Source organism: Podarcis tiliguerta (genome assembly GCF_965153285.1).
Source record: "Podarcis tiliguerta genome assembly, chromosome: Z".
Taxonomy (NCBI): domain Eukaryota; kingdom Metazoa; phylum Chordata; class Lepidosauria; order Squamata; family Lacertidae; genus Podarcis; species Podarcis tiliguerta.
The window spans coordinates 2,751,009-2,777,940 of record NC_139553.1 but is presented as its reverse complement, the minus strand read 5'-3'; the positions used below and the strand labels follow the sequence as shown (position 1 = coordinate 2,777,940).

General features: G+C 44.8%; 1 protein-coding gene and 1 pseudogene across 7 annotated transcripts in view; one reads left to right on the top strand and one right to left on the bottom strand.

The window, feature by feature from the left end:
• Positions 1-314: 314 nt before the first annotated feature.
• The window catches only part of GLT6D1 (glycosyltransferase 6 domain containing 1), a 49,107-nt gene continuing 22,489 nt past the window's right edge, over positions 315-26,932 (bottom strand). For 4 of the 6 annotated variants that reach the window (XM_083423154.1, XM_083423155.1, XM_083423153.1 and 1 more), the window contains exons 2-8: positions 23,239-23,328; positions 22,296-22,382; positions 17,563-17,595; positions 15,388-15,459; positions 13,309-13,368; positions 3,674-3,811; positions 315-2,564 (exon numbers count right to left, since the gene is read on the bottom strand). In XM_083423154.1, the coding sequence (XP_083279280.1) occupies positions 1,871-2,564; positions 3,674-3,811; positions 13,309-13,368; positions 15,388-15,459; positions 17,563-17,595; positions 22,296-22,381 (1,083 nt within the window). In that variant the 5' untranslated portion in view covers position 22,382; positions 23,239-23,328 and the 3' untranslated portion in view covers positions 315-1,870. The remainder of the gene's footprint in view (positions 2,565-3,673; positions 3,812-13,308; positions 13,369-15,387; positions 15,460-17,562; positions 17,596-22,295; positions 22,383-23,238; positions 23,329-26,932) is intronic. The other 2 variants (XM_083423157.1, XM_083423156.1) reach the window with 1 other exon arrangement.
• LOC310669330 (ubiquitin-conjugating enzyme E2 variant 2-like) lies at positions 20,839-21,364 on the top strand (annotated as a pseudogene). The gene has a single exon. The product of its transcript is annotated as a ubiquitin-conjugating enzyme E2 variant 2-like (transcript).

The following is a 26,932-nucleotide window of genomic DNA, read 5'->3' as shown; positions in this document are numbered from 1 at the left end:
CAGCGAGGGAACTGCCAGAAGGCGGTGTAAATGAACATGTGTTCATTTATGTGTATATGTGTATATGAACCATATACCCTAAAGGCACATCACAGCCCCTGCTGTCCCTCATTCCAAGGAAACTGGACCCTGCCTGGAATCATGTCTGGAATCTTGCACTGCTTGGAAAGTGGGGTAGTGCTCAACAACAGCAGCAGCAACAATAAAAACAATTTCCCCACCCCCAGGCAAAAACCCAACCCAACTAACATTCCTGTGGCGCCATTATACGACATCTTCCCCCAGGATGCAACTCCCAGCACAAACACATAAGATTTTGATAAAATAAGGATTTGCATTTATTATCTCAGGATCATTTGCAACCAAATAAATTAACAAAACAATCACCTTTGGCTGTGTGGAAGGACTTCCATTTTCGCAGGAAAAAGAAATACACAAAGGAGAAACAGGATACAAATGGGAATCGCAATCAGGCTGCGTTGGGGAGCACCGCAATGATGGTTGTGGGGAGCGAGACAGTTTACCTCTCAGGCAGCAGTGGTACTAACTGTGAGCCAGTGTGGTGTAGTGGTTAAGAGCGGTGGACTCATAGTCTGGTGAACTGGGTTCGCTTCCCCGCTCCTCCACATGCAGCTGCTGGGTGACCTTGGGCCAGTCACACTTCTCTGAAGTCTCTCAGCCCCACTCACCTCACAGAGTCTTTGTTGTGGGGGAGGAAGGGAAAGGAGATTGTTAGCCGCTTTGAGACTCCTTCGGGTAGTGATAAAGCGGGATATCAAATCCAAACTCCTCTTCTTCTCAGCAGTTGCCCCTGTGGCTGCCATGTTACTTATCCACAGTGCACCAACAGGGCATCATTCCACAAGGTTGTGTGCGGGGACACGACATAGCAACTGCCGCAAAAAGTGGTGGGCCATGGGAGATGCCACCTTTACGGCCTTCCACAATGCCCCAGAACAACTCCCTGTCCAGAACCCCGTAAGACAGCACCCGCCGGCAAGGGAAAGATTTTGTAACAATTGGGACCACCATGGACAGCAGCAAAAACAAGATGGGAAAAGGTGGGAAAATGATATATGTGAAGAAGAGAACAAATGTTGCAAAATGAGGGAGCTTTCAACCACTGGACGGCAGCTAAGGAAACATGCTTCTTTGTTTTTACAAACAAACGACAACATGAACCTGTTCTTTGGTAGCAAAAAAATCCCAGATTGGCATTAATAAAATGAGACCCCCCTCACATTGCCCTCATTGAGGTGTATGTTGTCTGTACAGTGATCCTCATTTGGGGGGGAAACAAAACTGAACAATTACGAAGGCAAGATTTAGACCGTCATTCAAAAATCTTTGTTTAAAAACACACACGTTCTGACATTCTCAGGGACACTTCTGTGTTTGCACCTGCTTTCCCGCAACCCCCTGGCCTCGATGACGCCACCCCTCCCCCATTTACTGCTATCCTCCTGACCCCTTGGCGGTTCCAAGTCTCCCTTCTTTGCACATCCAAGGAATACAACGACCATCTTGCCAACCTCTCTGATGTCACCGTGCCACTGTGGAGGGATCCTAGCTTGGCACGTGTGCTGCTTCCACAAATGTTCCCAACATCAACAGCATTTCCTGAGAGCAGAAGATCAGCAACCAAATCAACAACCTGTTCGCAAAAGGCTCTTCCGACATCTGGTTCCTACAAGCCTTCCAAGGAATCTATAGAGAAGAGCCGAGAGAGCGTCACAGTTTAGTGAACTAAAATATTTTGGCAAAGTTTGCTCTCCTTCCTGCAGAGGACGAGAGTTGAAATGCTCAAACGGTTCTGCGACTGAAACAGTTCGTCGACCCCTGCCGGTGTGATTTGAGGAGGGCCGCGGAGTCATAAGTTACTTCTAACTTCACCATATTCTTTGGGCATCCAGGATAACTTGACATTTCTTATGGCGCTGGGGATGCCAATTTTATAATCCCAGCAGTACTCGGGGGATAACACCTTGGTTGGTTTGTTGAGGAGGTAATATTTGTTCAGGTGGCTTTCGTCATGCCACACCGCCTCAAAGTTGTGTTCCTTGTCCTCCTTGATGCCTTGATAGCATTGACGGGTGAGGTTCAGAACACGCAGTGGGGTCCCCCCAAATATGGCCCCATGGTAATAGTAGTCCCCCTCCCCATAGGGGATGTACGCAGCCGACTCAGGACGCCTCTCATAAGTGAACGCAGTATTGTCCGCATTGTAAAACCAAGCATGGAGCTGCGCCACAGACTCATCAAGGGTCTCCACCCCATAGTCACTCTGGAAGACCTGGTCAACATCCATGCAGAAGAGGAAGTCCACCTCGTGGCGGATGTGGCTCTCGATTAGGTCCCCAATCACCTTCATCCGCATCATGCTGATGTCTTGCCACCGGCTCTCCTTTTTCACCTGGAAGACTTTCAGCACCCGCAGGGGGCCCAGCTCAATAAGAGGCACTTTGGTGAGGTCGTCCACCATGATGTAGAAGATCACGTTGTGCCCAGTCATGAAGAAAGCGTTTGCAGAAGTCAAGAAGTTCTTCAAGTATTTGTCTAGGTACCTGGGGAATGGAGAGGGACAAATGGAGACAGGTGGGTTCTGGGCAGATCTCCTAACCCAGGGTCCCAGAAGAAGACTTTAAAGCAGGGTGAGGGCTCCAGTGCTCTACTCTGGACTGAGACCAACATTGTTTTTCAGATGTGAATCAGTACCCAATTAAGAACAGAAGAAGAAACCTTGGTCACCTCCGTTGCCCTTCCGTTGGGCAAACCCACCATAAGAGGATCAGAAGCGTCTGCTGGATGAGGCCAATGGCCCATCTAGGCCAGCATTCTGTTCACAGTGGCCAACTAGATGACTCAATGAGAAACCCACATGCTTGATCCAAACACAAGAGCATTCTCTCTTCAACCCCCAGAAAGGAATCAGTAAGAAGAATTTACCACCTCTGACCTTAGAGGCAGAGAATAGTCATTGTGGCTAGTAGCTTTTGATAGCCTTCTCCCTCCATGAATTTGTCTGATCTTCTTTTAAAACCATTGGCCTGATCCAGTAGACTCTTCTGGTGTTCTTATGGCGGGTTTGCCCAGAGGAAGGGCAACAGAGGTGACCAAGGGTCATTGTGACTAAGAATGTGACAAATACCTGAAAGACTGCCTCCTTTCTGACAGACCCTCTCTGGTGCTATGATTGGTAGACAGGGCCCTATTGGTTACTCCACAACCCTCAGAAGCTCGGTGTGTGTGAGTTGCAGGCTGGGAATGGGTCTTCTCTGGAGCAGCCCCTACCCTGTGGAAACCTCTCCCCAGAGAGGTGTGCCTGGCACCTTCATTGCCCAGCTTCTGATAAATGCTGAAGATGCACATTTCAAGGGTAAGGAGGTGCAGTTTTTAGAACCTGCCTTACAACTGCAATCCTAAGTTATTTTGCACTGCTTTTGTGTTGTAATTGTTGAAACCTGCCCTGGGTCCTTAAGGCAAAGGACGGGTAATAAATAAAATACGTGGCTGGACAATGGATGTTGCTTTGCAAATCCAGCCAGGAAAAGTCTGGCAAGCAAGCAGCAGGCCCCAATCTGGATCCATATTTTACCTGTGAGCTAGTGCCACTGAACACAAGGAGACCTACTCAAGAGTAACGTGCATCAGACTGGGCTGCAAGTGAACTTACTTCCCAATAGCGAAAACCGTCAAGCCAATGGTGACTTTCCGCTGCTTATAGTAGTTGTCCAAGACCGGTCTCCCGACTGTTCCATCCCAGATGATGGGCGCCGACCAAGGGGTCAGGGTGGGCATGTCCGTTCGTGCGCTGCGAAGAAATGAGAAAAAAGCATGGATGCCCAAAATGGTGGAAATCTAGTTGGAAGTATATATATTAGGTGGGGGGGGGGTTTCATCCCCACACCACTGCCACCTGAGCGCCCTGACGTCATCATCATTAACAGAGTCGAGGTTGTATCCTGGTATCTTGAGCACAAATGCAATCAAAACAGCTAATGCACAGTATGCAAGGCAAGCCATTTGAGCTTGAATTTGCAAGGAGTAACAAATAAAAAAATGCAGCTAAGAGTCAGTGGCAGAGCAAGCGAAGATGCTTTTGTTTGTTTTACAGTGCTTTTTAAAAGGTTGAAGCAGGAGTACAATAGCATGTTTGCCTGGCAACAAGGAGCAGCAGCAGCAGAAGCATCAGGAAAACCAGTCCGGGGAGAGTATTTCAGGGAAAGGCCGTAATTCAGTGACAGAGCACCTGCGTTGCATGCAGAAGGTCATGGGTTCAAGAGAGGGCATCACTAGGCAGGGCCAGCCTCTGAATTGGAAGGTATTTTGATTCTAGGGCCCTGACCTGGTTACCAGTTGACAGGCAGGTCCATCTAGCCAGGAGGCGTCATAGCTCCAGAATCCCCAAAGACCCTGAAGAAAAAAAGCATTTTTGCCAGCCACACGACAGCTCCCTTATAGATTGTGCATTGTTTTCAATTTTCTGGTTTTTAATTGATTTTGTCCGTTTGCATTCTATCTCAATGCAAGTTGCTTTGAGACCCTTCCCCCTTTGGGTATAATGTGATTAACAAACGTAACAAATAATAATAGTCTGTGCGAAGCTTTTGCTGTAATAAATGCGCTAGACCTCAAGGTTCTCTTTGTTGTGTGGCAGACTGGTAGGAATGGATGCATCTCTTAGACTCAATTTCTCATTTTTCCATTTTTACTTATGCCCTCAGTCTTAAATTCAGCTCACCTCATTTCCACATCAATTCACATTAAAAAATATAAGTAAAAGGTACATGAAACTTTGCAGATATCTCTATGCAATTTTTTTTGCAAACAATTCTCTGTAAGATGTTTTTGTACATGATTCTCACTAATATACACATCTGTGCACGTGGTTCTTAATAGAGGCCTTCTGTACACCTTTTTGGCTGCAGAACTACAAATTTCAAAGGATAGTTGCATTTTTATTTGTTTCTTGGTTCATGAAGCTGACATCTGTAGCATGCCTTAAAATACATATACATTGAAACATATGCTGAACAGATTTCTTTCTCCTGCTCCATCCCTGTTCACAGGCTTGGAGCTCAGCTGGAACAAGAACAATACAAAACACTGCAAATTAATAAGCAACCACATGATGGAAAGTGTCTGGGTTTGCTAAAGTTAGTCAGCTTAGCCATCCAGACACCTAGACCTACATCCTGTCCTCCCAGTGGCCAACCAGGTCCGCCAATGGGAAGCCTGCAAACAGACCTTGAGGGCAATCATGTTTTCCTTGCTTTGGATTACCAGCAATTAGCATTCGAAGGCACCCTGCCTCCAACACTGGAGGTACAGGATGAGGCCATCATGGCTAGTAGAATTTCAGTTGGCTAAGTAGGAACTGAAGTGCCTGTGGAGCATTTTCTGTTTGCTTGGAAGCATGCTAAATGGAACCAGATGTTGTGCAAATATTTTGGATTATTATTATTATTTTATAAAACAAAGCTGTTTCCCAGCTACACTTGCCTAAATTTAATTTTAGCAGGCTATTTCCATCCTTGCTTGTTTTCCAGTGGAAGCATACAAGCGTGTGCGCGCTCTCTCTCTCTCTCTCTCTCTCACACACACACACACACACACACACAGAGAGAGAGAGAGAGACAGACAGACAGACAGACAGACAGACAGAGACCCTGGCCAGCTCTAAACAAAAATGCTTTAAAGCTGGAATCAGAACCAGCTTTCCTGAGTTCATGCTGGTTCTATGAACAAGAGAGCATATTTCTGGAACACCTGTGCCTAGAATAAAATGGTGCCAGTGGCTTTTTGTACATGGTGTCTGTTTATTAACTAATACACTTACTATCCCACTTATTTCGATCCCACCCAAAGAGCTAGGAGGAGTCCAAAGCTTGAGAAAAACGTAGCAATAACTCAGTGCTTTGGCATTTCATTCTTTCTCTGCTGAATGCTTTCTACTGGCATCCTTACTGTGATATTTAATTTCTCCCAGGGCAGATGCAAATGGGCAGAGGCCCAGTTCTGTGCCCTTCTTGCCATGGCTGAAGGCAGGGTGTGATCTGTGCTGGCATCTCTTTGCTGACGCTTAGACAGGAACACTCCTCCCACATATTCCAGAGGTTCTTTGGCCATTGACCAAAGATGGAAAATGGCTGCTTTTGAATCTGTGGCTCCACTGGCTTTAGTTGTATTTTATCTGCCATATTTTACTGGATCATTAGCCTATCGCAACTAAGCTATTGGCATGGATAGGTGTTTCTAGCTCTCTTCACTTGTAACCCACCTTATTAATGAACTGAGGCTGTATTTTAAAGTTGCACATTAAAGGTAGAACTCAGAGTTTACAAAGATGCATCAAGTGAAGCTCCCGGTCTGCAGGAAGAGGACTTCACAGCCACCAGCAGTTGGCTTTTTGGGGTGGGGTGGGGGGAGGACAAGGGTAGCTGCAATGATGTGTTGCAGGACGCAGCTGTTCCTGTTTAGAGTGCTAGCCAATCATGCCCCCTTCCAGGACGCTCCTCACCAATACCCAGCCAATGTTCAATGCCCATTGATATGTGCTCAATCTGCATTGGGCTTCATGGGGCAGGCCAGGGGTCATCCCTTCCTTATGTTCTCCACTTTAAATATTTTTGTATTTCTGCAAACATTCGAGTTTCCTCTTGTGCGTGGATGATGCTGTTTTGGCTACCTGCAAACTTCTCACTTGGAGAATGGGTTTGCTGCTGTGTTAGATGGAGGGGAATAAGCAGCCACAAGTCAGTCATGCACACTGATTTCAATGGGTCTCCTCTGAGTGTTGCTGGCACAGGATACAGCCTACTATCTGTGAAGGAGAAATGTGCTGCCTGCAACCACCATGCCCAGTGGCAGTGTGCTCTTGAGCACCAGGTGCCAACAGCGGAAGAGAATGGTTCCTTAGGGATTGTTGCAGCCATCTTGGAGGTAATTTAGCCAACCACAGCCAAACCTTTGATCTAGTCCCGTAAGGCTGTTCTGCTGCTCTTAACTGACTGACTAAGCCTGTGTGATGCAGCAGCAGCAGCATCAAAAGAAAAGGCAAGAGCAAGCTAATGCAATTCAAGACTACATCAGCAGAGGTCTAGTGCTCCAATCAGGGAAAGTGTGGTAATAATAACACTCTTTTCTGCCTTGGTCTGACCACACCTGGAGTCCTGCGTCCAGTTGTGGACACCAAAATTTAAGAATGACATTGGAACAGTCTCCCTTGGGAGGTTGCAGAGTTTCTTTCATCGGACGTTTTTATGCAGCCATCTGTTGTGGATGTTTTAGCTGAGATTCCTGCATGACAAGGGGTTAAACTAGATGACCCAACAAATAAATCCCCAGGACCAGACAGGATCCCTGGTGAACTTTTAAGGTACAATCCAGACTGGTGGGCCCTTCTATTAGCCAATTTATTCACCTTAATTTTCAAATTTGGGGGTACTACCAGATGTTTGGCTAAACTTCATCATCACTCCTATATTCAAAAAAGGTAACCCGAAGCTGCCTGAGAATTACCATCTGATAACTGCCAACCTAGCAGTTTGAAAGCACGTCAAAGTGCAAGTAGATAAATAGGTACTGCTCCGGCGGGAAGGTAAATGGCATTTCCGTGCGCTGCTCTGGTTCACCAGAAGTGGCTTAGTCATGCTAGCCACATGAGCCGGAAAAACTGTCTGCGGACAAACGCTGGCTCCCTCGGCCAGTAAAACGAGATGAGCGCTACAACCCCAGAGTGACTGGACTTTACCTTTACCTTTTAAGTCTTCTATCAATCCTTGGTAAGATGTATGCCTGACACTTGGAAAAGAAATTGAAGGACTGGATGACATCTAATAAGATCCTTGGGCCTGAACAAATAGGCTTCTGCCATGGCAAATGCACCACTGATCATGGCATAATCCTTTCACATCTCGTGGAAAAATGCATGGAAAATGGGAGGAAAGAACTTGACGTGGCCTTCCTAGAGTTAAAAGGAGCCTTTGACACAGTCCCCTGTGATCTACTTTGGTGTAAATTATATAAAATGGGAATTGACCAACGCCTGCTGTTTCTAATTCAAAAATTACACACCGCTACACTCGGTCACATCAACTGTAACCCCCAAGGCGAGTTGACAAAAAGTATAAATATTACCAAAGGAGTAAAGCAAGGATGTGTCTTGTCGCCCCACGTATTCAATCTTTTTTTTAAAATGACCTGGCTTATCACTTTGAGGATGTAAATGGACATCCACGGACATTAGGCCAACATAAAATAAAACTGCTTCTATATGCAGATGATACTACAATACTTTCTCAGACCCAGGTTGGCCTTAGAAGACTTCTAAATTCGTTTTCTTCCTTCTGCCAGATCAACTCCCTGGGAATTATTTACGAAAAATCTAAAATCGTCAAACTGTCAAATGGAGGCTCGATAATCACCCAATTGACCAGGTAAAATCCTGTAAATACCTAGGGATATTCTATCAGCCAAATTTAAACTGGACAACACACAGACGCCAAATGATGAACTAAGTAAAGTGACCGCATCTGCGATTCCTCACTTTTTCTTCCTCAGAGGCCACCATATGGTCTCTGCTGCTATAAAAAAATTTAGGTATTCCGCTTCACCCTGCCTGTTTCCCAAAAGGATGGTTTGTTGGGAACCCTTTCAGGTAAAATTGAGGCTAAAAAGGAAGCTACTAAAACAGTAATACCTTTGTCCCGATTTAATAAATTTATTTTATTAAATAAATTTAATAAAAAAAATTAATAAAAAAAGATTATTGTATGGCATTCCAATTTCGATACAAGCATTTAACAGAGAAGTTGAACAAATTCAAGCGACTTTTCTTTGTAAGATCCTTGGTGCCCCTAAATGCATAAGCTACTTAACCTTATGTGTTGAAACTGGTCAGCGTCTGAGGGAAACCAATGCATGGCTTACTGCAATCAGGGCCTGGCTGAAAGTCCACTTTAGAACAACATCTAATTCCTTTTTAATCCGGATGGCATAGAGCAATTCAAGATAAAATCTGTAGTTTGGGCATTACTCTTGAGAGCCTTGAAGCATGTGATGAAAATTACATATTCCACACAATCAAACAGCGGCTCTACAACCACGAAAGACAGCGTTTGTTACCTCATACTCCGAGATCCTGTTCTCTGCAGGCCTTAGGGATCACAACACACTACGGAACCTGTGCCAAATATCTAATGGATATTACTCCCTTCCCATTGAAGAGTCTTTATGCTTGCGAGACTAAATGCCTTCCCCTCTGCAGTGACCACAGGTAGAGTCTCACATATTCCATATCAAGCCCATCTGTGTGCCTGCAACCAAGGAGGACCTCATTCAATCTCTTGGATTGCTCTTTACACAGTAGACCTCACCAACTGATGCTGAGCAAAATGTTGGGCTTCTGACCTATAACTCTGAAAAGAAGTCAATTGAGGTCTCTCCTGGCACATCAGGACAAAGGTATTACTGTTTTAGTAGCTTCCTTTTTAGCCTCAATTTTACCTGAAAGGGTTCCCAACAAACCATCCTTTTGGGAAACAGACAGGGTGAAGCGGAATACCTAAGTGCACACGATCACAGTGTGACTTTATGATCCTCGCAGCTTCACCCTTGCCCCTTTTAATTATCCCAGTGACCTGAAATGCTTTATACTGTGATGCCAATAAAGGTATTTGATTTGATTTGACTAGATGACCCACTTTCAACTCTACAACTCTACAATTCTATGATTTTATAACAAGCTGGGATGTGTGCAGAGGAGGATGACAAAGATGATCAAGGGTCTTGAAACCAAGCCTTATGAGGAATGGTTGAGGGAATTGGGGATGTTTCGAGGAGATTGAAAGGAGATACAATAGCCAGCTTCAAATATCTAAAGGGCTGTCACATGGAAGATGGAACAAGATGGTTTTCTCCTGCTCCAGAGGGTAGGACCCAAACCAATGGCTTCAAGTTACAAGAATGGAGATTCTGACTGAAGATCAGGAAGAACTTTGTATTTGACAATGGTTCAGACTCCTACAAGAAGTGATGGACTCTCCTTCACTGGAGGTTTCCAAGCAGAGGTTGGATGGCCATCTGTCAGGGATTCTTTAGTTGAGATTCCAGCATTGCAGGGGGTTGGACTAGATGACCCTCAGGTTGCCTTCCAACTCTACCATTCTATGGTTTTAATATTATAAAGGAAAAGCCAAATCAAAAGCATTTTGTGTGTGTAATAACCTGAGCTTCCTCTTGGCACTATTTCCCCACTGTCTGAACCATTTCCTGAGACGAGCTTCTAATGCAAGAACTTGAGCAAGGACAATTGAAGTCACAGGCTCAAGCACATGACTGTTCTTGGGCGGGGTTCCCTTCTTTCTTTTGAGTTGTAAGAGATTGTGGAGTGAGTCTTAGGTGCGCATGGTGGTGACTTTTTTTGTGTCCCAGTGCCCTTTTTGAACTTCCTTAAACTGTAACTGGGGGAGATGTGTTTGTCTACTTCAATTTTGCCCACTTTCTGATAGTTGTCAACTTCATTTCTCTACAATTCTACATTAGCTTTAGGTTATATTAGTTTCAGGGACGCAGGTGGCGCTGTGGGTAAAAGCCTCAGTGCCTAGGACTTGCCGATCGAAAGGTCGGCGGTTCAAATCCCCGTGGCGGGGGGGGGGGGTGTCCATCATTCGGTCCCAGAGCCTGCCAACCTAGCAGTTTGAAAGCACCTTCGGGTGCAAGTAGATAAATAGGGACCGCTTTCTAGCGGGAAGGTAAACGGCGTTCCGTGTGCTGCGCTGGCTCGCCAGATGCAGCTTGTCACGCTGGCCACGTGACCCAGAAGTGTCTGCGGACAGCACTGGCTCCCGGCCTATAGAGTGAGATGAGCGCACAAACCCTAGAGTCTGGCAAGACTGGCCTGTACGGGCAGGGGTACCTTTACCTTTACCTTATATTAGTTTCACTCATGGAAATTTGTCAGTAGCTTACAGCAACATTTTTCCTAATATGCACTTTTTGGAGAGCAAGCGCCTCCTAATATTATGCCTTGTTTATATTACTGTCCACCAACACAAGCAATTTTGCACACATTATTTGGCTGGAGAACTGCACCCAAAAATTCAGAGAAGTGTGAATTTCAAGGGATAACTGTGTACTGATGAACAGTACACACAAGTTACAGGTAGGTAGCCGTGCTGGTCTGCCGTGGTCAAAACAAAATAAAAAAATTCCTTCCAGTAGCACCTTAGAAACCAACTAAGTTTGTTATTGGTATGAGCTTTCGGAAGTGTGCATACACACGAAAGCTCATACCAATAACATATTTAGTTGGTCTCTAAGGCGCTACTGGAAGGAATTTTTTTGTTTTGTTTCGAGTACACATAAGAGCTTTCTCCATTGTTCTGTGGCTGTGTCTTGTGAAAACCCAATCTTGCCCACTAGAGAAATGAAACTTGCTTAAGCAAAATCTCGCTTCTGATTTTCTGCACATCTGATAACTTTATTGATTTATCATTTATTTTGTAAAATGTATACACCATCTGAGTGCAAACAAAACAAAACCCCTCAAAGCTTTACGAAAAGCATGAAGCATTAGCATTACCAATAAGAAAGATGAACAGCATGAACTAAAAACTTTTGAAAAGTTAAAATAACAATAGACTGAAAACACACTAAAACTCACATCAACTTCCTTAACATGTGAGTAGGCTTGCCTAAACAAAATTGTTTTTAGCAGGTGCTGAAAAGTGTACAGTGAAGTTGAATGTCTGAAATCAATAAGGAAGAAAAGATAACAAAAGATAAAATCCCATTCAGCAGGTAAGATGGGATTTTTGCCAGGCTGAGCTGCAGAACAAGAAAAGCTCTCAGCTTTGCCTGAGGGCAAATATTTGGTACACAAGCCCATCAAAAAACAGGTCAAGAGAAACTGTGGATGAGGCCTTACTTCACATACTAGTTTGCCAAGTGCAAATTAAGCTGAACAGGAAGGATCCCTCCCAAAGGTTATCTGCAACCCAGAATAAACTGGAGGTAAAGAAGACTTCATACAGGGGGAGGTGAGGAGGTCCAGGAATAGTTGCTGGATTGCCTCAAACTTTCTTAGAGACAGCCCAAAGCTATAGTAAGCCCTAAATCATAGAATTGTAGAGTTGGAAGGGAACCCCAGGGGTCATCTACTCCAACCCTCTGCAATGCAGGAATCACATAGTTCTGCTTACTCTCTAATCAACACATCTTGAGGTTTAGGGCACATAATAGAAATAGATTGCTGTGATGGTGGTTGTTTTTATTATTCTGCTTTTGAGCCCAAAGACTCCTACCCCTCAACTAGCAGAAAGTAAAGGTAAAGGGACCCCTGACCAGTCTAGTCATGGCCAACTCTGGGGTTGTGGCGCTCATCTCGTTTTACTTGCCGAGGGAGCCGGCGTACAGCTTCCGGGTCATGTGGCCAGCATGACTAAGCCGCTTCTGGAGAACCAGAGCAGCGCACGGAAACGCCGCTAACCTTCCCGTTGGAGCGGTACCTATTTATCTACTTGCACTTTGACATGCTTTCTGACTGCTAGGTTGGCAGGAGCAGGGACCGAGCAACGGGAGCTCACCCCGTTGCAGGGATTCGAACCGCCAACCTTCTGATCGGCAAGTCCTAGGCTCTGTGGTTTAACCCACAGCGCCAAATAAAAGGGCTCTAACTACCCCCAACATCCTCACACTTAGGGACTAGTAACCAGGATAGACAATGAGTTCAGAATTCTCTACATCAGCCTCTGGAATTCTATGTCTCAGGCGGATGCAATGGTATTGGCCACAGGTGGCAACATAAATCCACAGTGAATACCTATCAACAACTATTTTGGATAATGCTGGTCCTGGGAATGGATCCTCCAGAACACAGAGGCAGTCTACCCTCGTTCCAGCTGCTGCCTGCCTGAATCCATATAGTGCAGGCTCCGTTCTGCCCCTCAGAAGCTGCATGCAATCATTGACAATACTCTTCCAAATTTATTTAATTGCATGATTCCAGCAACCCTTACAATAACTCTGCAACTCTGCAACTCTGTTATTATCCCCATTCTGCAGATGCAGGAGTGGTCAAAGCGGTACAGGAATTATGCCTTGACAAAAGTCAGAGGATGAATTTCAGGGGTGTGGTGAGGAATGTGAATAGCTCATTCTCCAGATTTCACAGTAATAGCGTAAGCCCTGTGTTGCAAGCCAGAGCCGTTGTGGGTAAAAGGCTTTAATTTCACCAAGACCTTTCTCTTCTCATTCAACCACTTCCCTTAACCTCCCTCCCCCCCCCAAAAGGTTTTCTCTCCTTACCGTGAATCAAACCAGCTGTCCAATGACAACCCCTTTGGTTCTTTATTCGCAAATTCGTATCTGTAAGTAGATAAAAAGAAACTGAGAAGCCCTGGAAGCTTGAAATTTTCTGAAGCCCCTGCTGTTCTACAGCTGACCGGAAGCAGAATTAAATGGCCATCCCTACATGGCACTTAGGAAAGAGCTGTATTATTTGGCAAATTATCTTTCCCCATGCCAAGATCCTCCACAGTCCCACTCAACAAAGATTCCACTGCTCCATGTTACTGTACCTTTGATTAGTAGCTTCCGGCTTCTCAATCAAGCCATAGCCTCCCTTTTTGCAGCCAGAACAGCAGCTGTTTTGTTATCTAATCTATTTATCTGTGGTAAATGAATTAGATGAAAAGCACAGGACTAAAGGACACCAGGACTGACCAAGAGTACTGCACACAGTGTTGCAGGAATTTATGTATAGGTTGGGGGGGGGGGTTGCCCCTCCAGCAGATATCATGCACATGCAGCCTGCTACCAAGATCAGCACAAACACTTTTGTGATTTGTCCCCACAAAACACTTCATCACAGTTTCTTCCTGCCTATTCAAAGGGCCTCTGCTGCACAATACCAAATGTAACAACGCACTGATAAATGTATCTATGTACTTGCTCCCTGGGAAAACTTCAGAAATTCATATAGCCATGTGAGCTCAGCTATTCAGCAGCCCCTCTGCTTGAGTGATAATTCCTGGCATCCTGATACCTGAGTGCCAGACAGGTAACGATTCCAGAAATAACAAACCCAGATGAAGACAAAAGGGTGTGATGAACTTGGCTGGGAAACAGCGAAATGTAAATATCTCTTTTGTTACACTTGATGGGTGTTTGGTGGAGGGCAAGGGGAACCATGGGGCAGGGTCCAGGATGTTCAGATTACTGCCACCAGACCTCCCCTTTCATGATGTAACCGGGATGTATGAGTGATGTAGTTTTGGGGGGTGTAACATGGGGATTAGCATCTAATAAAAGTTTGGGTTCTCTTTTGTTCGGGCTTCTAACTTGTTCCACCTTGTGGCAAGTGGGAGTCCTGTCGTGATAGCCTTCAATAAAGACCAAGCCTACTGGCTGCTGTTTTGCTCTGGTATTCCTGGCTGGTGTCCTTGTTTTTTTTGTCCAAGGGAGGCCTAAGATTTCTCCATTAACAGGAAGGAGGTAACTAGCCTCTTGAAAACAAAAGGCAGGGACCAAAGGTAAGAACTAATTATATGGGCTGTGGGACCAAAGCATCAATAGAACCTTGTCAGTCTACACTGAACAAGCTCGGGCTACATCTGCATTAAATAAAAAGGGCCTCAAAATAGCCTTTTTAGAACCATAGACCAGGCTTCCTCAACCTCAGCCCTCCAGATGTTTTGAGACTACAATTCCCATCATCCCTGACCATTGGTCCTGGTAGCTAGGGATAATGGGAATTGTAGGATAAAAACATCTGGAGGGCCAAGGTTGGGGAAACCTGCCATAGATATACTTACTTACTTACTTACTTACTTACTAAATTTGTATACCACCCGTCATTTGCAGAACTCAGGGCAGTTCACAATATAAAAATACAATATAAGCACAAAATATATGATAAAAACAAAAAACAAACACATAAATCAACAACCCCACCTCCCCTGCACTGCCTCCCACAAACACATTTAAGTAAAAGGGATCTTTATCAGCCAAAGGCCTGGCTGGAAAGGAATGTTTTTGCCTGGCACCTAAAGGTGTATAACAAGGGCAGCAGGCAAACCACCTTGGGGAAATGTAGCTGGAAAAGGTCCAGAGTTCTCAAAGTCTCCTGATCCCAAAACAGTCTTCTGTATCAGGGCTGAGTGCTGCAATATATAAAGCAAGGAAAGTACTTCTGAGCTTATGCAGAGGGCCGGCCCAACAGCCAGCAACCAAATGCAGTCTCTGGATTGGCACATTAGCTCAACATGCTAATACGTTAAAAGTCCTAGTTGCAGTTGATTTCCTGTATGGCTGGCCAGCTTTGGCCACTATGGAAAGGGCTTGCTGATTTCAGTTTTGGCTCATATAAATATATGGTCCTCTTACCTTGAGTTAAACCAGTTGCTTAGGGCCAGCCACTGCTCTGTCTGGTTTTTCAACTGGGAAATCTTTAAGCTCCTGTATATGTAAGGAGAAAACAAAAATATACTTGGAAGATGAACCTGGAAGGATGTGTTGAGGAGGTTAGACCTAGTGGCAACGGCCTGTTTTCTGCATGCAGAAGGCTCCAGGTGAAACTGAGGAGATCTCCAGTACCTGGGTAGCACCCAGAGGGCAATTGCCAGTCAGAGGGACCAGGATTTGCCCTCCAGATGTTTGGAGCTGTCACCCAAAACATCTCGAGGCCCCAGGATTGCAAATACTGGTTCTAGGCAATGCCAGGGTCGATTGAGCGAACTGCCTGACCTGATACAAGGCAGCTGGTGCAGATGGGCCCATAAGGTTGTCAGCAGAGGGATGGAGACACACAGATTGTGCTTCCTGGTTGAGCATATTTCTATCCTTGGCAGAGTGCCACAGCTCAGCTGACACAGCTCGGCAATGTCGCAAGCAAGCATGCAAGCAAGCAAGCAAGCAAGCAAGCAGCCTGCACCTCCAGGCTTCTCATTCTGCACAGACAGATGTGGGCAAAATCTGACACCTGGGCCACTTTCCCCAAACTAAGTAAAGGTAAAGGGACCCCTGACCGTTAGGTCCAGTCATGGCCGACTCTGGGGTTGCGGCGCTCATCTCGCTTTATTGGCTGAGGGAGCCGGCGTACAGCTTCCGGGTCATGTGGCCAGCAGGACTAAGCCGCTTCTGCCGAACCAGAGCAGCGCACGGAAACGCCGTTTATCTTCCCGGCGGAGCAGTACCTATTTATCTACTTGCACTTCGAACTGCTAGGTTGGCAGGAGCAGGGACAGAGCAACAGGAGCTCATCGCATCGCGGGGATTCGAACCGCCGACCTTCTGATTGGCAAGTCCTAGGCTCTGTGGTTTAACCCATAGCACCACCCGCATCCCTTCCCCAAACTAAATAGGAATAAAAAGCAGCATCAGAAGGCTGTGTTTACGGAGGAGTTGCTCCTTTATCCCCTCCTGCTATCCACCACCAGCTTTTTTGGAGGGGGGAATAATATTGGGGGTGCTTGCCTGTGAATGGAGAAGCATACTGGGTAAAGGGCAAGAGAAGAAAGGTTAAGCAGCCCCCTACCCCTTAAACTGAACCTGCCATGGTGGCTTTTTATTTAAAATGGACTTCTGGAAAAAGAGGCAGACAAAAATCTGTGTTGTGGCTAATTTGGCGCCATGCCTCCTTCCTGGGACACGACACAGAATGGGGACCACCCAGGCTATTTGTACACAGCTGAGGAGTAGCAGGTGGTTTTGTGCGTTTGGGACACAGCATCACCAGAAACAGTTTGATGTTGCAGTAGGGCACAAGCAGAAGCTGTCCACACCTCCAGCCCGAGGGAAGAGCTGTGTGGCAGGACACCTGGCCTTGAACTCCTGGCCCAGACATTGGCACCTGGATTTGCTCCAAGATCTGAACTTGGGGGTGGTGGGGTGAGGAAGGAAGGAAGGACCCATTTCTCCTGGGTAGGGGTTGCTCTTCAAGACAGCCAAGATATGTACAACAAAATATTATCCTTTTGAACAGGTGAAATATACTCGGAGTCGAGTGTGGATTTCATGCTCTTTATTCAGCTCATAGTAGTGAGGAGTTCCCCCGCAATGTCTGCTTTATATACATTATTCACACAATGGGCCCCACGTGATTGGCTAATTCTGGGATTCTCCTGTAGGCCAATCAGGTTGCGGATTCACTTCCACCTGGAGCTGGATTGGATGGCTCCTGTGGACCAATCAGACTGCTGCATTCTGGATCCTATTGTTCTAGGACCAATCAGACTGCTGCATTCTGGATCCTATTCAACTCAGTACATAACACCAGGTCTATGAGCTTGCTTTTCGCCTTTGCCCTTCTCAACTCCCCTTCCTCATGTGCCATGTCTTTTAGGACAAGGACATTCTTCATAAAGATTTTTGGAACGCTGCTCCAAGATCCTGTTTGGCTAGTGAGCAGGGTAGGGAAATTGCTTTAAAAGAATCGTTAAAAGACCTCCCTTTTGCCCAAGAACCCTGGCAACCGTGAGCAAGACAGACCATGAGCAAGACAGAGACCCCTCTGCATGTTGTCAGCAAAAGGAGCTAGCAAAGTAAAGAGCAGATGCTTACCTGTTCTTGTACATCCATATTAATGTTCCATCACTGCAAAAAACAGGAATAAAATGTTATGTATTCCCTTGCAGACTTCTTGTTATATCACAAAGCTGGAAGGGCAGTACAGCCCTCTTGAGAATAAATCCCCTGTTGTGGTTAACACGATCCTATGTTGAGCAAATCCACACATGTGTGTGCAGGATCAAGCCCCGTGGACTATCCTCGTTCCCTTCACCCAGACCAGCAAGCCACCTCTTAATTAGGAGAAGGGCTCAGTGGTACAGCATCTCCTTTGCATGTAAAGGGTCCTGGGTTCAACTCCTGCCATCTCCAAGTAGAACTGACTGAGAGAGGGAAATATTCTTCTCTGTTGGAAACCCTGGAGAGCTGCTGCCAGTCAGTGTGGACAATACTAAACTAGATGGATAAACTGGCTGCACACAGTAAAAAGCACTTTTCCTGTTCTCCTATGAACAGAATCTGCTCTCAAGTTCTCCCCTGCTAAAGTTCACATCTTGGATACATTCTTCATGTATCGGGCTATTTGTTGAATATTCATTAACGTTTTAATAATGATATTTTATCCCCATATTTCAACAATTTGATAGTTTTATATTTGTGTTACGGAAATTACCGGGGCGGGGCACGTCTTTAAAGTTAAATTTATGCCTGAATGTATCCTTTCAACTTGACAGCTCAGGGAAGTTACCTAGCTTTAAAAATAATATAAAATCATCTCCTTTGCCAGTTTCCTCCATTCCAAAGCTATGTAGCAATGATGTAGCAATGGTGCTGTACGAACTGTATTCTGGGATATGATGGGAAAGTTTTAAAAGTCTTTGTCACCCAATCCTCGGGGTTCAAATTTCCTCTTCAAACCTGTTGTGCAATAAATTTTGGTCTACAGCTATTTGCTCCGGTTGGTGGCTGGACTCCTCATTTATTCTGCAGGGACCTGCGGGCTCTGCCCGACAAGCTGGGTGGCTGAGCAGCCTCGCACCTAGATTTTTCCATAACAATTTGACAACCTGGCATAGCATTTAACCAAACTTAGATTTCCACTCTCAAATGTGATGGCATGAAATCTGTGGCAACTAATGAAAATTCATACCAAACCCACCCCACAACTGAAATAGAAGTAATCAGGTCTGGGCCTCCTCTCCTTCATATGTCACCTGGGGGCAGCCATTCCATCAAACTGTCTCACTAGGAAGGATGGGAAGCCACAGGGTTCATCCCATTAGCTTTGCTCAAAACCCACCTCCACTAGGTAAAAGCGTTTAATAACTGGTACCCATTTTACTTTTTCCTCTCCCCTCCCCTGCCCCTTTCCTCTTGCAGGGCATGTTTCTTAAGACTGTAAGCCTTCAGGGAAGAGGCTGCCTTGTTTTAATTCAGTAACTCTCAAAGGGCGTGTCATGTGCCAGACTGTGTGGCATGAGAGGATGGTAAGTGTGGCAGGAAGATTCAAGGACAATTACTATTACTGGGAATTTTCTTATGTAGCTGCATTGATTTATACTTTCTGAATGTCCCATTACCATATTATAAATTAGTCATGTTCTAGGAGTTCTGCTAGGAGTTGTTTCTTACCAATGCAGTCATACCTTGGGTTGAAGTAGCTTCAGGATAAGTATTTTTGGGTTGCGCGCTGCGGCGACCAGGAAGTAACGGAGCGCGTTACTTCCGGGTTTTGCCGCTCGCGCATGCGCAGATAGTCAAAATGATGTCACGCGCATGCGCGGAAGTGGGAAAATGCAACCCGCGCATGCACAGACATGGGTTGCGTTAACTTCTGGGTGCAAACGGGGCTCCGGAACAGATCCTGTTCACATCCAGAGGTACCACTGTAAAAAATTCAGTGTGGCAAGCAAACTTTTATTCTGAAACTGTCGCCCAGAGAGAGTGAGAGCCACTGTTTTAACTGATAGCATGAAAGCCATCCTGGGAGCCTTTTCAGCTGAAGAACAGAGTACAAATGCTCAAAACAAAACAAAACAAAACAACAGCACTTGTGGTTGCAGGCTGCTCTCTGCATGGTAGTGTCAACCATTTCCATAGCACTTGGGGGAAATGAGTTTGACAAATTGCTTTAGATACATCATGTCAGACTGACACTTCCTGTGAAAAGTCAGTCTGGACAGCTCTGTCTATGTCCAATCCTCATCAAATTTACATATAAATTCATGTAAAATTCATTCCATCTCATTTCTGCATTATAATCTGAAGAGTTTTTATAAAAAAAGTTTTATGACAAAATGTATTTAAATATGTATTTCATCTCAATGTACACATTTCTAAGATTTGATTCAATTTAAATGTATTTTGTTTTACTTTTGAGCTGAAAACTGCGCTGCAAAATTCAGAGAAATGTGAAATCGAGAGGGACAAGTGTACTCTGGTACCTCGGGTTAAGTACTTAATTCGTTCCGGAGGTCCATTCTTAACCTGAAACTGTTTTTAACCTGAAGCACCACTTTAGCTAATGGGGCCTCCTGCTGCTGCCGCTGCGCCGCCGCCGCACGATTTCTGTTCTCATCCTGAAGCAAAGTTCTTAACCTGAGGTAATATTTCTGGGTTAGTGGAGTCTGTAACCTGAAGCGGATGTAACCTGAAGCGGATGTAACCCGAGGTACCACTGTATTAACGATCCATGCCTTGGTGCACATTAAGCCAGTTTGTTTAAAAACTGCCAATCAACCTGGCTGGTGGGGGAGGGGTTTGGACAAGATAGCTGGATCCACAGTTAAAGTCCCTCATAATTTTCACTTGTTGAAAGAGCTTGAAGAAGGTAAGAAAGGACTAGGACCCTCATACCTACGGGACCACCTCTCCTGGTATGCCCCACGGAGGACCTTACGGTCTGCAAATAACAACATCTTGGAGGTCCTGGGCCTCAAGGAGATTAGACTGGCCTTGACCAGGGACACGGCCTTTTTGGTTGTGGCCCCGGCCTGGTGGAATGCACTCCCACAAGAGACCAGGGCCCTGCACGATCTGACATCTTTCCGCAGGGCCTGCAGGATGGAGCTGTTCCACCTGGCCTTTGGTCGGGGTTCAGTCTGACTCCGCTTTCCCCCATAAGAACTTGCATGAAAGTGGCCCCCCAACTTTTCTCACAGGCTCATATAAGATCAGTTGGGCCTGGTAGGCATTTAAGGTTCCCATCCCTAATTTGCGGGTTGCCATCTGATTGGATTTTATTCTGATCCTGATCTGATTTTAGGATGTGTTTTAATTGACTGCCTGATTTTATGTTAATGTATTATACATTTGATGTTAGCCGCTCTGAGTCCGGTTTTGGCCAGGGAGGGTGGGGTATAAATAAATGTATTATTATTATTATTATTATTATTATTATTATTATTTAGCACAGTAAGCTGGGGCCTTGAAGATGACAAAGACATGACACTCACAAGGTAGACAGACCTTTTTATTGGGCCACCAAGGACAAATTATGAAAACAGAATACACAGCTTGAAAGCAGAGTGTGGACCTAAATATCCAGAAGCACCCTCCAACAGTTAAGATTCATAACTAAAATTAATATGAATGGAATAAATAATTCCAATGGAATGGTGGGTGCACGAAGCCTACCAGAGTTAGCAAAATGGCAAAATTCTTGTAGCATTAAAGTTGTGCTTCCAGAGCTAAGGTATCTAGTGATGTCCAAAAAAATATATGAATCTTCTACAACCTCCAGAAGAACAAATTTATAACAATTAATTTTAGCTGAATCCCAGACTTGTCTTAAACAACTTCTACTTATGTTTAATGTCTTGATTCGCAATGCAAACCACCAATGCATTAAGACTTTCTGCTCTGGATACTTGAAAGAATGAATATATGTAATATGCAAGACCCATATGTTTTCAGGCACAATCAGAGAGAGAAAAGGCAGCACAATTATTTTTCCTCTTTACCAAGGCACTATAATTTTAAACATAGACCTGAAGTAGCCCAGAATTGGAGCTCCGGTGTTTTCTGATGAAAGCAGCCCTGTTTAGGGAAGTTTTAAGGACTGATGATTTTTTGTTATGTTTTTAGATATGTTGTAAGCCACCCAGAGTGGCTGGGAAAACCCAGCCAGATGGGCGGGGTATAAATAATAAAATTATTGTTATTATTGTTATTGTTATTAGACAAAAGCATGGCAAGGTCAGGTTGCTGTGGAATAATATTTCAGAAAACTTTTTCTAAAGAAGAACAAGTACAAATGGCATGCTTTATACATCTTGCTTTAGTCAAAGAGCTGCAGATAAAATTGTTAAATTGTTAAAAGCTGACCAAGCCTAATTCTTCTCCATCTATAATGAGAAACAAGATGTTGGGTGTCTTTGATCCTAAACCATGGGTAGGCAAACTTAGGCCCGGGGGCCGGATCTGGCCCAATCGCCTTCTCAATCCGGCCCGTGGATGGTCTGGGAATCAGCGTGTTTTTACATGAATAGAATGTGTCCTCTTATTTAAAATGTATTTCTGGGTTATTTGTGGGGCCTGCCTGGTGTTTTTACATGAGTAGAATGTGTGCTTTTATTTAAAATGCATCTCTGGCCTGTTTGTGGGGTTTAGGAATTTGTTCATTTTTTCCCTTCAAAATATAGTCCGGCCCCTCAACAAGGTCTGAGGGACAGTGGACCAGCCCCCTGCTGAAAAGTTTGCTGGCCCGTGTCCTAAACACTTGCTTCTTGTAAGAACAGTACATTCTAACTGATTTCCAGGATGCCAGGATCCCTTTTCCTACTTACCTGTCCAGGTAAGCAAAAATTGCCAATGATAATATTGCCAAGAAGGAAATCGATAGCAGAGCTGTCTTTCCTCTGGAGAGTGTCATCCTTATCAGAAAGAAAAAGAGGAGATGTTTGCCAATATCTTCACTGAGCAGAGTTCAGGGAGAGCCTGGAAATGTTTCTGGCCTGAAATGTGACCCACCCGCCCGCCCCCGAGTTGGTTATCATTGCCAGACAGAAACCCTGGAAGGGTCACAGCACTCACACGGAGGCTATTCTGTGAGTAGGGATAGAAAGTTCTGCCAATTTCAGTTATCTCGTTTTTGTTTTTTCATTTTTCCAGTCTTAAATTCAGTTCTCCACATTTCTGCAGCAACACATATGTATTTTAATGCAAGCTCTACCTTAGCACATGCATTTTTGTGAACATTTTCTGGTTGGAGAACTGCGGCACAAAATTTGCATGAGTTCAGAGATGCTCTGTTTAAGGTTTAGTAATGCTTCAGGAAGTGTGAATATGGTAGATTCAACTTCAAATGCAAACCCATCTCAGGCGACGTTTCCCAGGAAGAGAAAGGTGTGACTGTCAAGGTGACCTAAGCCTTTAAGCACCCTGCCCTCTGACTCACAGTGCAAAGCTCCGCATGTTTGCAGAATAAATCCCCACTGATTTCAAACTGCAGTTTATTCCCTAGGAGCATGCAAATTGTTGTGCAGTCTTTTAAAAAAAGTTTGTCACTGGGCAAACCATTTTTTGTACACCTATATCCTGCTCTGCTTGTTTGTTACACACACACACACACACAGAGAGAGAGAGAGAGAGAGAGAGAGAGAGAGTACTGCTTTTGTAGACCAAGCATTCTACAAAATGAAGGAAATAGAAATTTCAGGGAAACAGTTACTGAATCTGGCCCAGCAGCAAATGCAGATCTAAATCTTAGGATTAGGGGGAGGCACTTACTTTGGTTTTGTTGTGTGGATTTTATCACCTGAGAGGTCAGCATCAATCTTGTGGTCTTTAGGTGCAAGTAGCAATGCTTAGCTTCTGGTTCTAAAAAGAAGGAATAAAACAGAGTTGTTACAAAACCTCTTCTAGGTTCTCACTTCAAGGGAAGCCCCATGGACCAAAGGTCCAGCCTGTATAGATGTTGTTGGATCCAGCTCCCCATAGTGCCAGCCTGCTGCCTAATTCCCATCCTCGCCAGGATTTACATACATACTGTGGTGCCTCGCAAGACGAAAAGAATCCGTTCCGCGAGTCTCTTCGTCTTGCGTTTTTTTTCGTCTTGCGAAGCAAGCCCATTAGCGGATTAGCGCTATTAGCGCTATTAGCGGTTTAGTGGCTATTAGCGGCTATTAAAGGCTTAAGGGATTAGCGGATTAGCTGCTAAAAGGCTATTAGCAGCTATTAAAGGCTTAAGGGATTCGCGGATTAGCTGCTAAAAGGCTTTTAGTGGCTTAGATCAGCTGATAAGCGGCTTAGACCAGCTGTTAAGCAGCTTAGCGAACAGCTGTTAAGCGGCTTAGGGGCTTGGGAAAAAGGCTGGGAGGGGGAAAAAACCCCAGGAATCGCAAGACATTTTCGTTTTGCGAAGTACCTCCAAAACGGAAAACCCTTTCGTCTAGCGGGTTTTCCGTCTTGCGAGGCATTCGTCTTGCGGGGCACCACTGTACATCAAATTTATTACGGTCAGAGACCAGCTTGAGAAACACAGATGGGACTACAGTCCCAATAGCAAAGCAAACATTTAAAGCAATATACAACAATGGATTTTAAGTTTAAAAGTGTGATAGGCATATAAACACATAAAAACTTTAAGATAGACTACCTTAGAGAAATGACCCAGAGTCGCTCGTGGATCCAAGTTTGGGAATTTTCTTAACAAACTAGATTGAATCAGGGGATGGTCTGCACCTACAGATCTGTGCGCAGAATCTGGGTTGTTTTGTGGTCTTTGCCACAAAATTTTTGCTTTACCGGGAGGTCAGCAATCCTCACCAGCAGGGGGTCAATGGTTTCTCTACGTGCCTCAAAAGGGACATCTAAAAAATATGTGTTCAGGGCTTCCTATGTTCCCCAATGGACAGGCGCAAATTCTCTGGTCATATGGGACTTTTGTAAAGGATCCTTCCAAGACCGGCGAGGGCAGAGCCGAGCTTCTGGCAAGTGTGAAAGCCCTTCTTGCATTTTTGGATACAAGAAAAAAGAGAGATGCTGCTGGTGCAGCTATATCTCTCTCGATTTCTACAATTTTGTAGTTGTGGCACCTTGCGCAGTCCTGTTGTCTCTCGGTGTCTATAATTCTTTGCCTAACCATTATCTTTTGCTTGGCCCAAGCTCAGACCTAGAAGGGCTTGAGGGGCAAAACCCAGTTTCTGAAGAGTGTTCAGGACTGCTGTCTGCCAGCCTGACTGGAACTGGTCGCCAGGGTTCTTTCCCAGAAATCACAGACTGTCTCTGCACTACAAGCAGCATCAATGGGGGTTCAAATCCCCACAGGTGTGGGGTTGCACCAGGTGTATAGGGGCACTTCAACCTTCCCACCCTGCTGTAATCCAGAGTACAACCCCCCCCCCCAAAAAGCAAGACCATTCTACTAACTGAGACACCTGCTGACTCCTCCACCCACCTCACAGAATGGTTTCTATTTATCTCAATTGGTTGTTATAAGAACTATGTAACCTTAAGATACTGGAGCCTGAGTTTGCTTTCCTTCCCTCCTCTTTCATGCTGCTTCTTTTGGAATGCAAATCTAAGGACAAAGGCCAATCAAACACACATACTCCACAATTTTTCGGTCCCCTCCCACCCTATTCAGGGTGCCAATAGAATTTTCTGAGCCCAGTGCAGTGGATGCTTGGGCTGCAAACGTGATCCATGCGGGATGCACGTTCGCAACCTGCAGCGTCTGCAACCTGCAGCGGCGCATCTGCGCAGGCGCAGGTTGCGCTTCTGCGTGTCTACGCATGTGCGAAGCGTGATTTAGCACTTCTGCGCATGCGCGACCACCAAACCCCGGAAGTAACCCGTTCCGGTACTTCTGGGTTTCAGCGGTCCACAACCCTAAAAAATGCAACCTGAAGCGCCTGTGACCTGAGGTACACTATATGTGGATTGGAAATGTGTGTTACCTTCTATGCATGGGTTGGAGAGCCCCCAAAATAAATCACTTGTCACAGTGTGACATATCACTTAGAGGACCTGAGAGACCAGGGTTCAAATTACCACTTGGCCACGACACTCACTGCATGTGACCTTGGGGGCTAGGCACTGCCTCTCAGCCTAACCTACTTCACAGGGTTGTTGTGTGGATTAGAATATCAGGGATAAAGAATGTTATTTTTATTTCAATCAGCCCCGGTAATAGGCAGTGCCAGATGCTTTGAGCAATGGCAAAAAGACGTATCTAGGTTTATCTGGCATGGGAAGAAACCAAGGATAAAATATAAATTATTAGCAGACGCAAAAGAGAGAGGAGGTTTGGCCCTGCCAGATTTGAAACTTTATTATGAAGCATCCTGTATCTGCTGGTTCCGGGACTGGATTATGCTGGAAAGTGCAGACATTCTAGATTTAGAAGGTTATGATAATAGATTTGGATGGCATGCATACCTATGGTATGAAAAAACAAAGGTCCATAAAGCATTTCAGAACCATATAATAAGAAAATCAATCTTTAGGGTATGGGGATAGTATAAAAATTTATTTGAGCTTCCTTTGGAAGCAATATCTCTGAGAAAAGTGAATATAAGAAGTAACTGGCCAACTTATAGAGAGCTGCTAAACAAACTGGAAAATCAGTTAAAATTAAAAGATTTTGACGAGATAAGGGAACTAGTAACAGATTGGTTGCAGTATTTTCAATTGAATGATATCTTCAAGATAGATAAAAAGAGACGTTTTAGTTATGAGATATCAAGATTCCAAAAATAACTCCTAGAAAATAATATCTGTCCAAAAATAATAATAATAATAATAACTTGCTCCTAGAATGGCGTACAGAGGATGAACAGGTTAAATAGGCTATGATAAACTGGACAAAGGACTTAGGACATAACATACAAATGGCAGATTGGGAGAGGCTATGGAGAAGAGAACTGAAATTCACAGCGTGTTGTACGCTGAAAGAAAATTCTATTAAAATGATCTGACTCCTACTAAGTTATCCAAAATGTATAGAGCAAGCTGCAATATTTGTTGGAAGTGTAAAGAAAAGGAGGGTACCTTTTATCATATGTGGTGGTCATGTAAGATAACAAAGAATTTTGGGGAATTGATACACAATTAGGCCTTTACATGCCTAAATATCCTTTCCTCAGAAGTTCTGGAGGAAAGACATAAATCCCTTGCTACGAATGCAGGTGCCCCTGGCACTCTGGAGAGGTCAGCGCATGTCCTCCTGTATTGCTCCTCTTGCCAAGATCTATTCAAAATCTTTATCAAACCCCTCTTATTAAATCTGCCAGGACAATCAGACTGCTAGAGTAGCACAGTCTGTAGAGCATGAGACTCTTAGATCAGGTGACTCTCTGGTCCCTTCCATCTCTACAATTCTAAGATTTTACTCATTTCAGATCAAAATGCATCTATTGCTTTCAGAGTGGCCAAATTCTGTGCTGTAGCAAGCAAAACTCACCAGGAACTGACCTCTCTG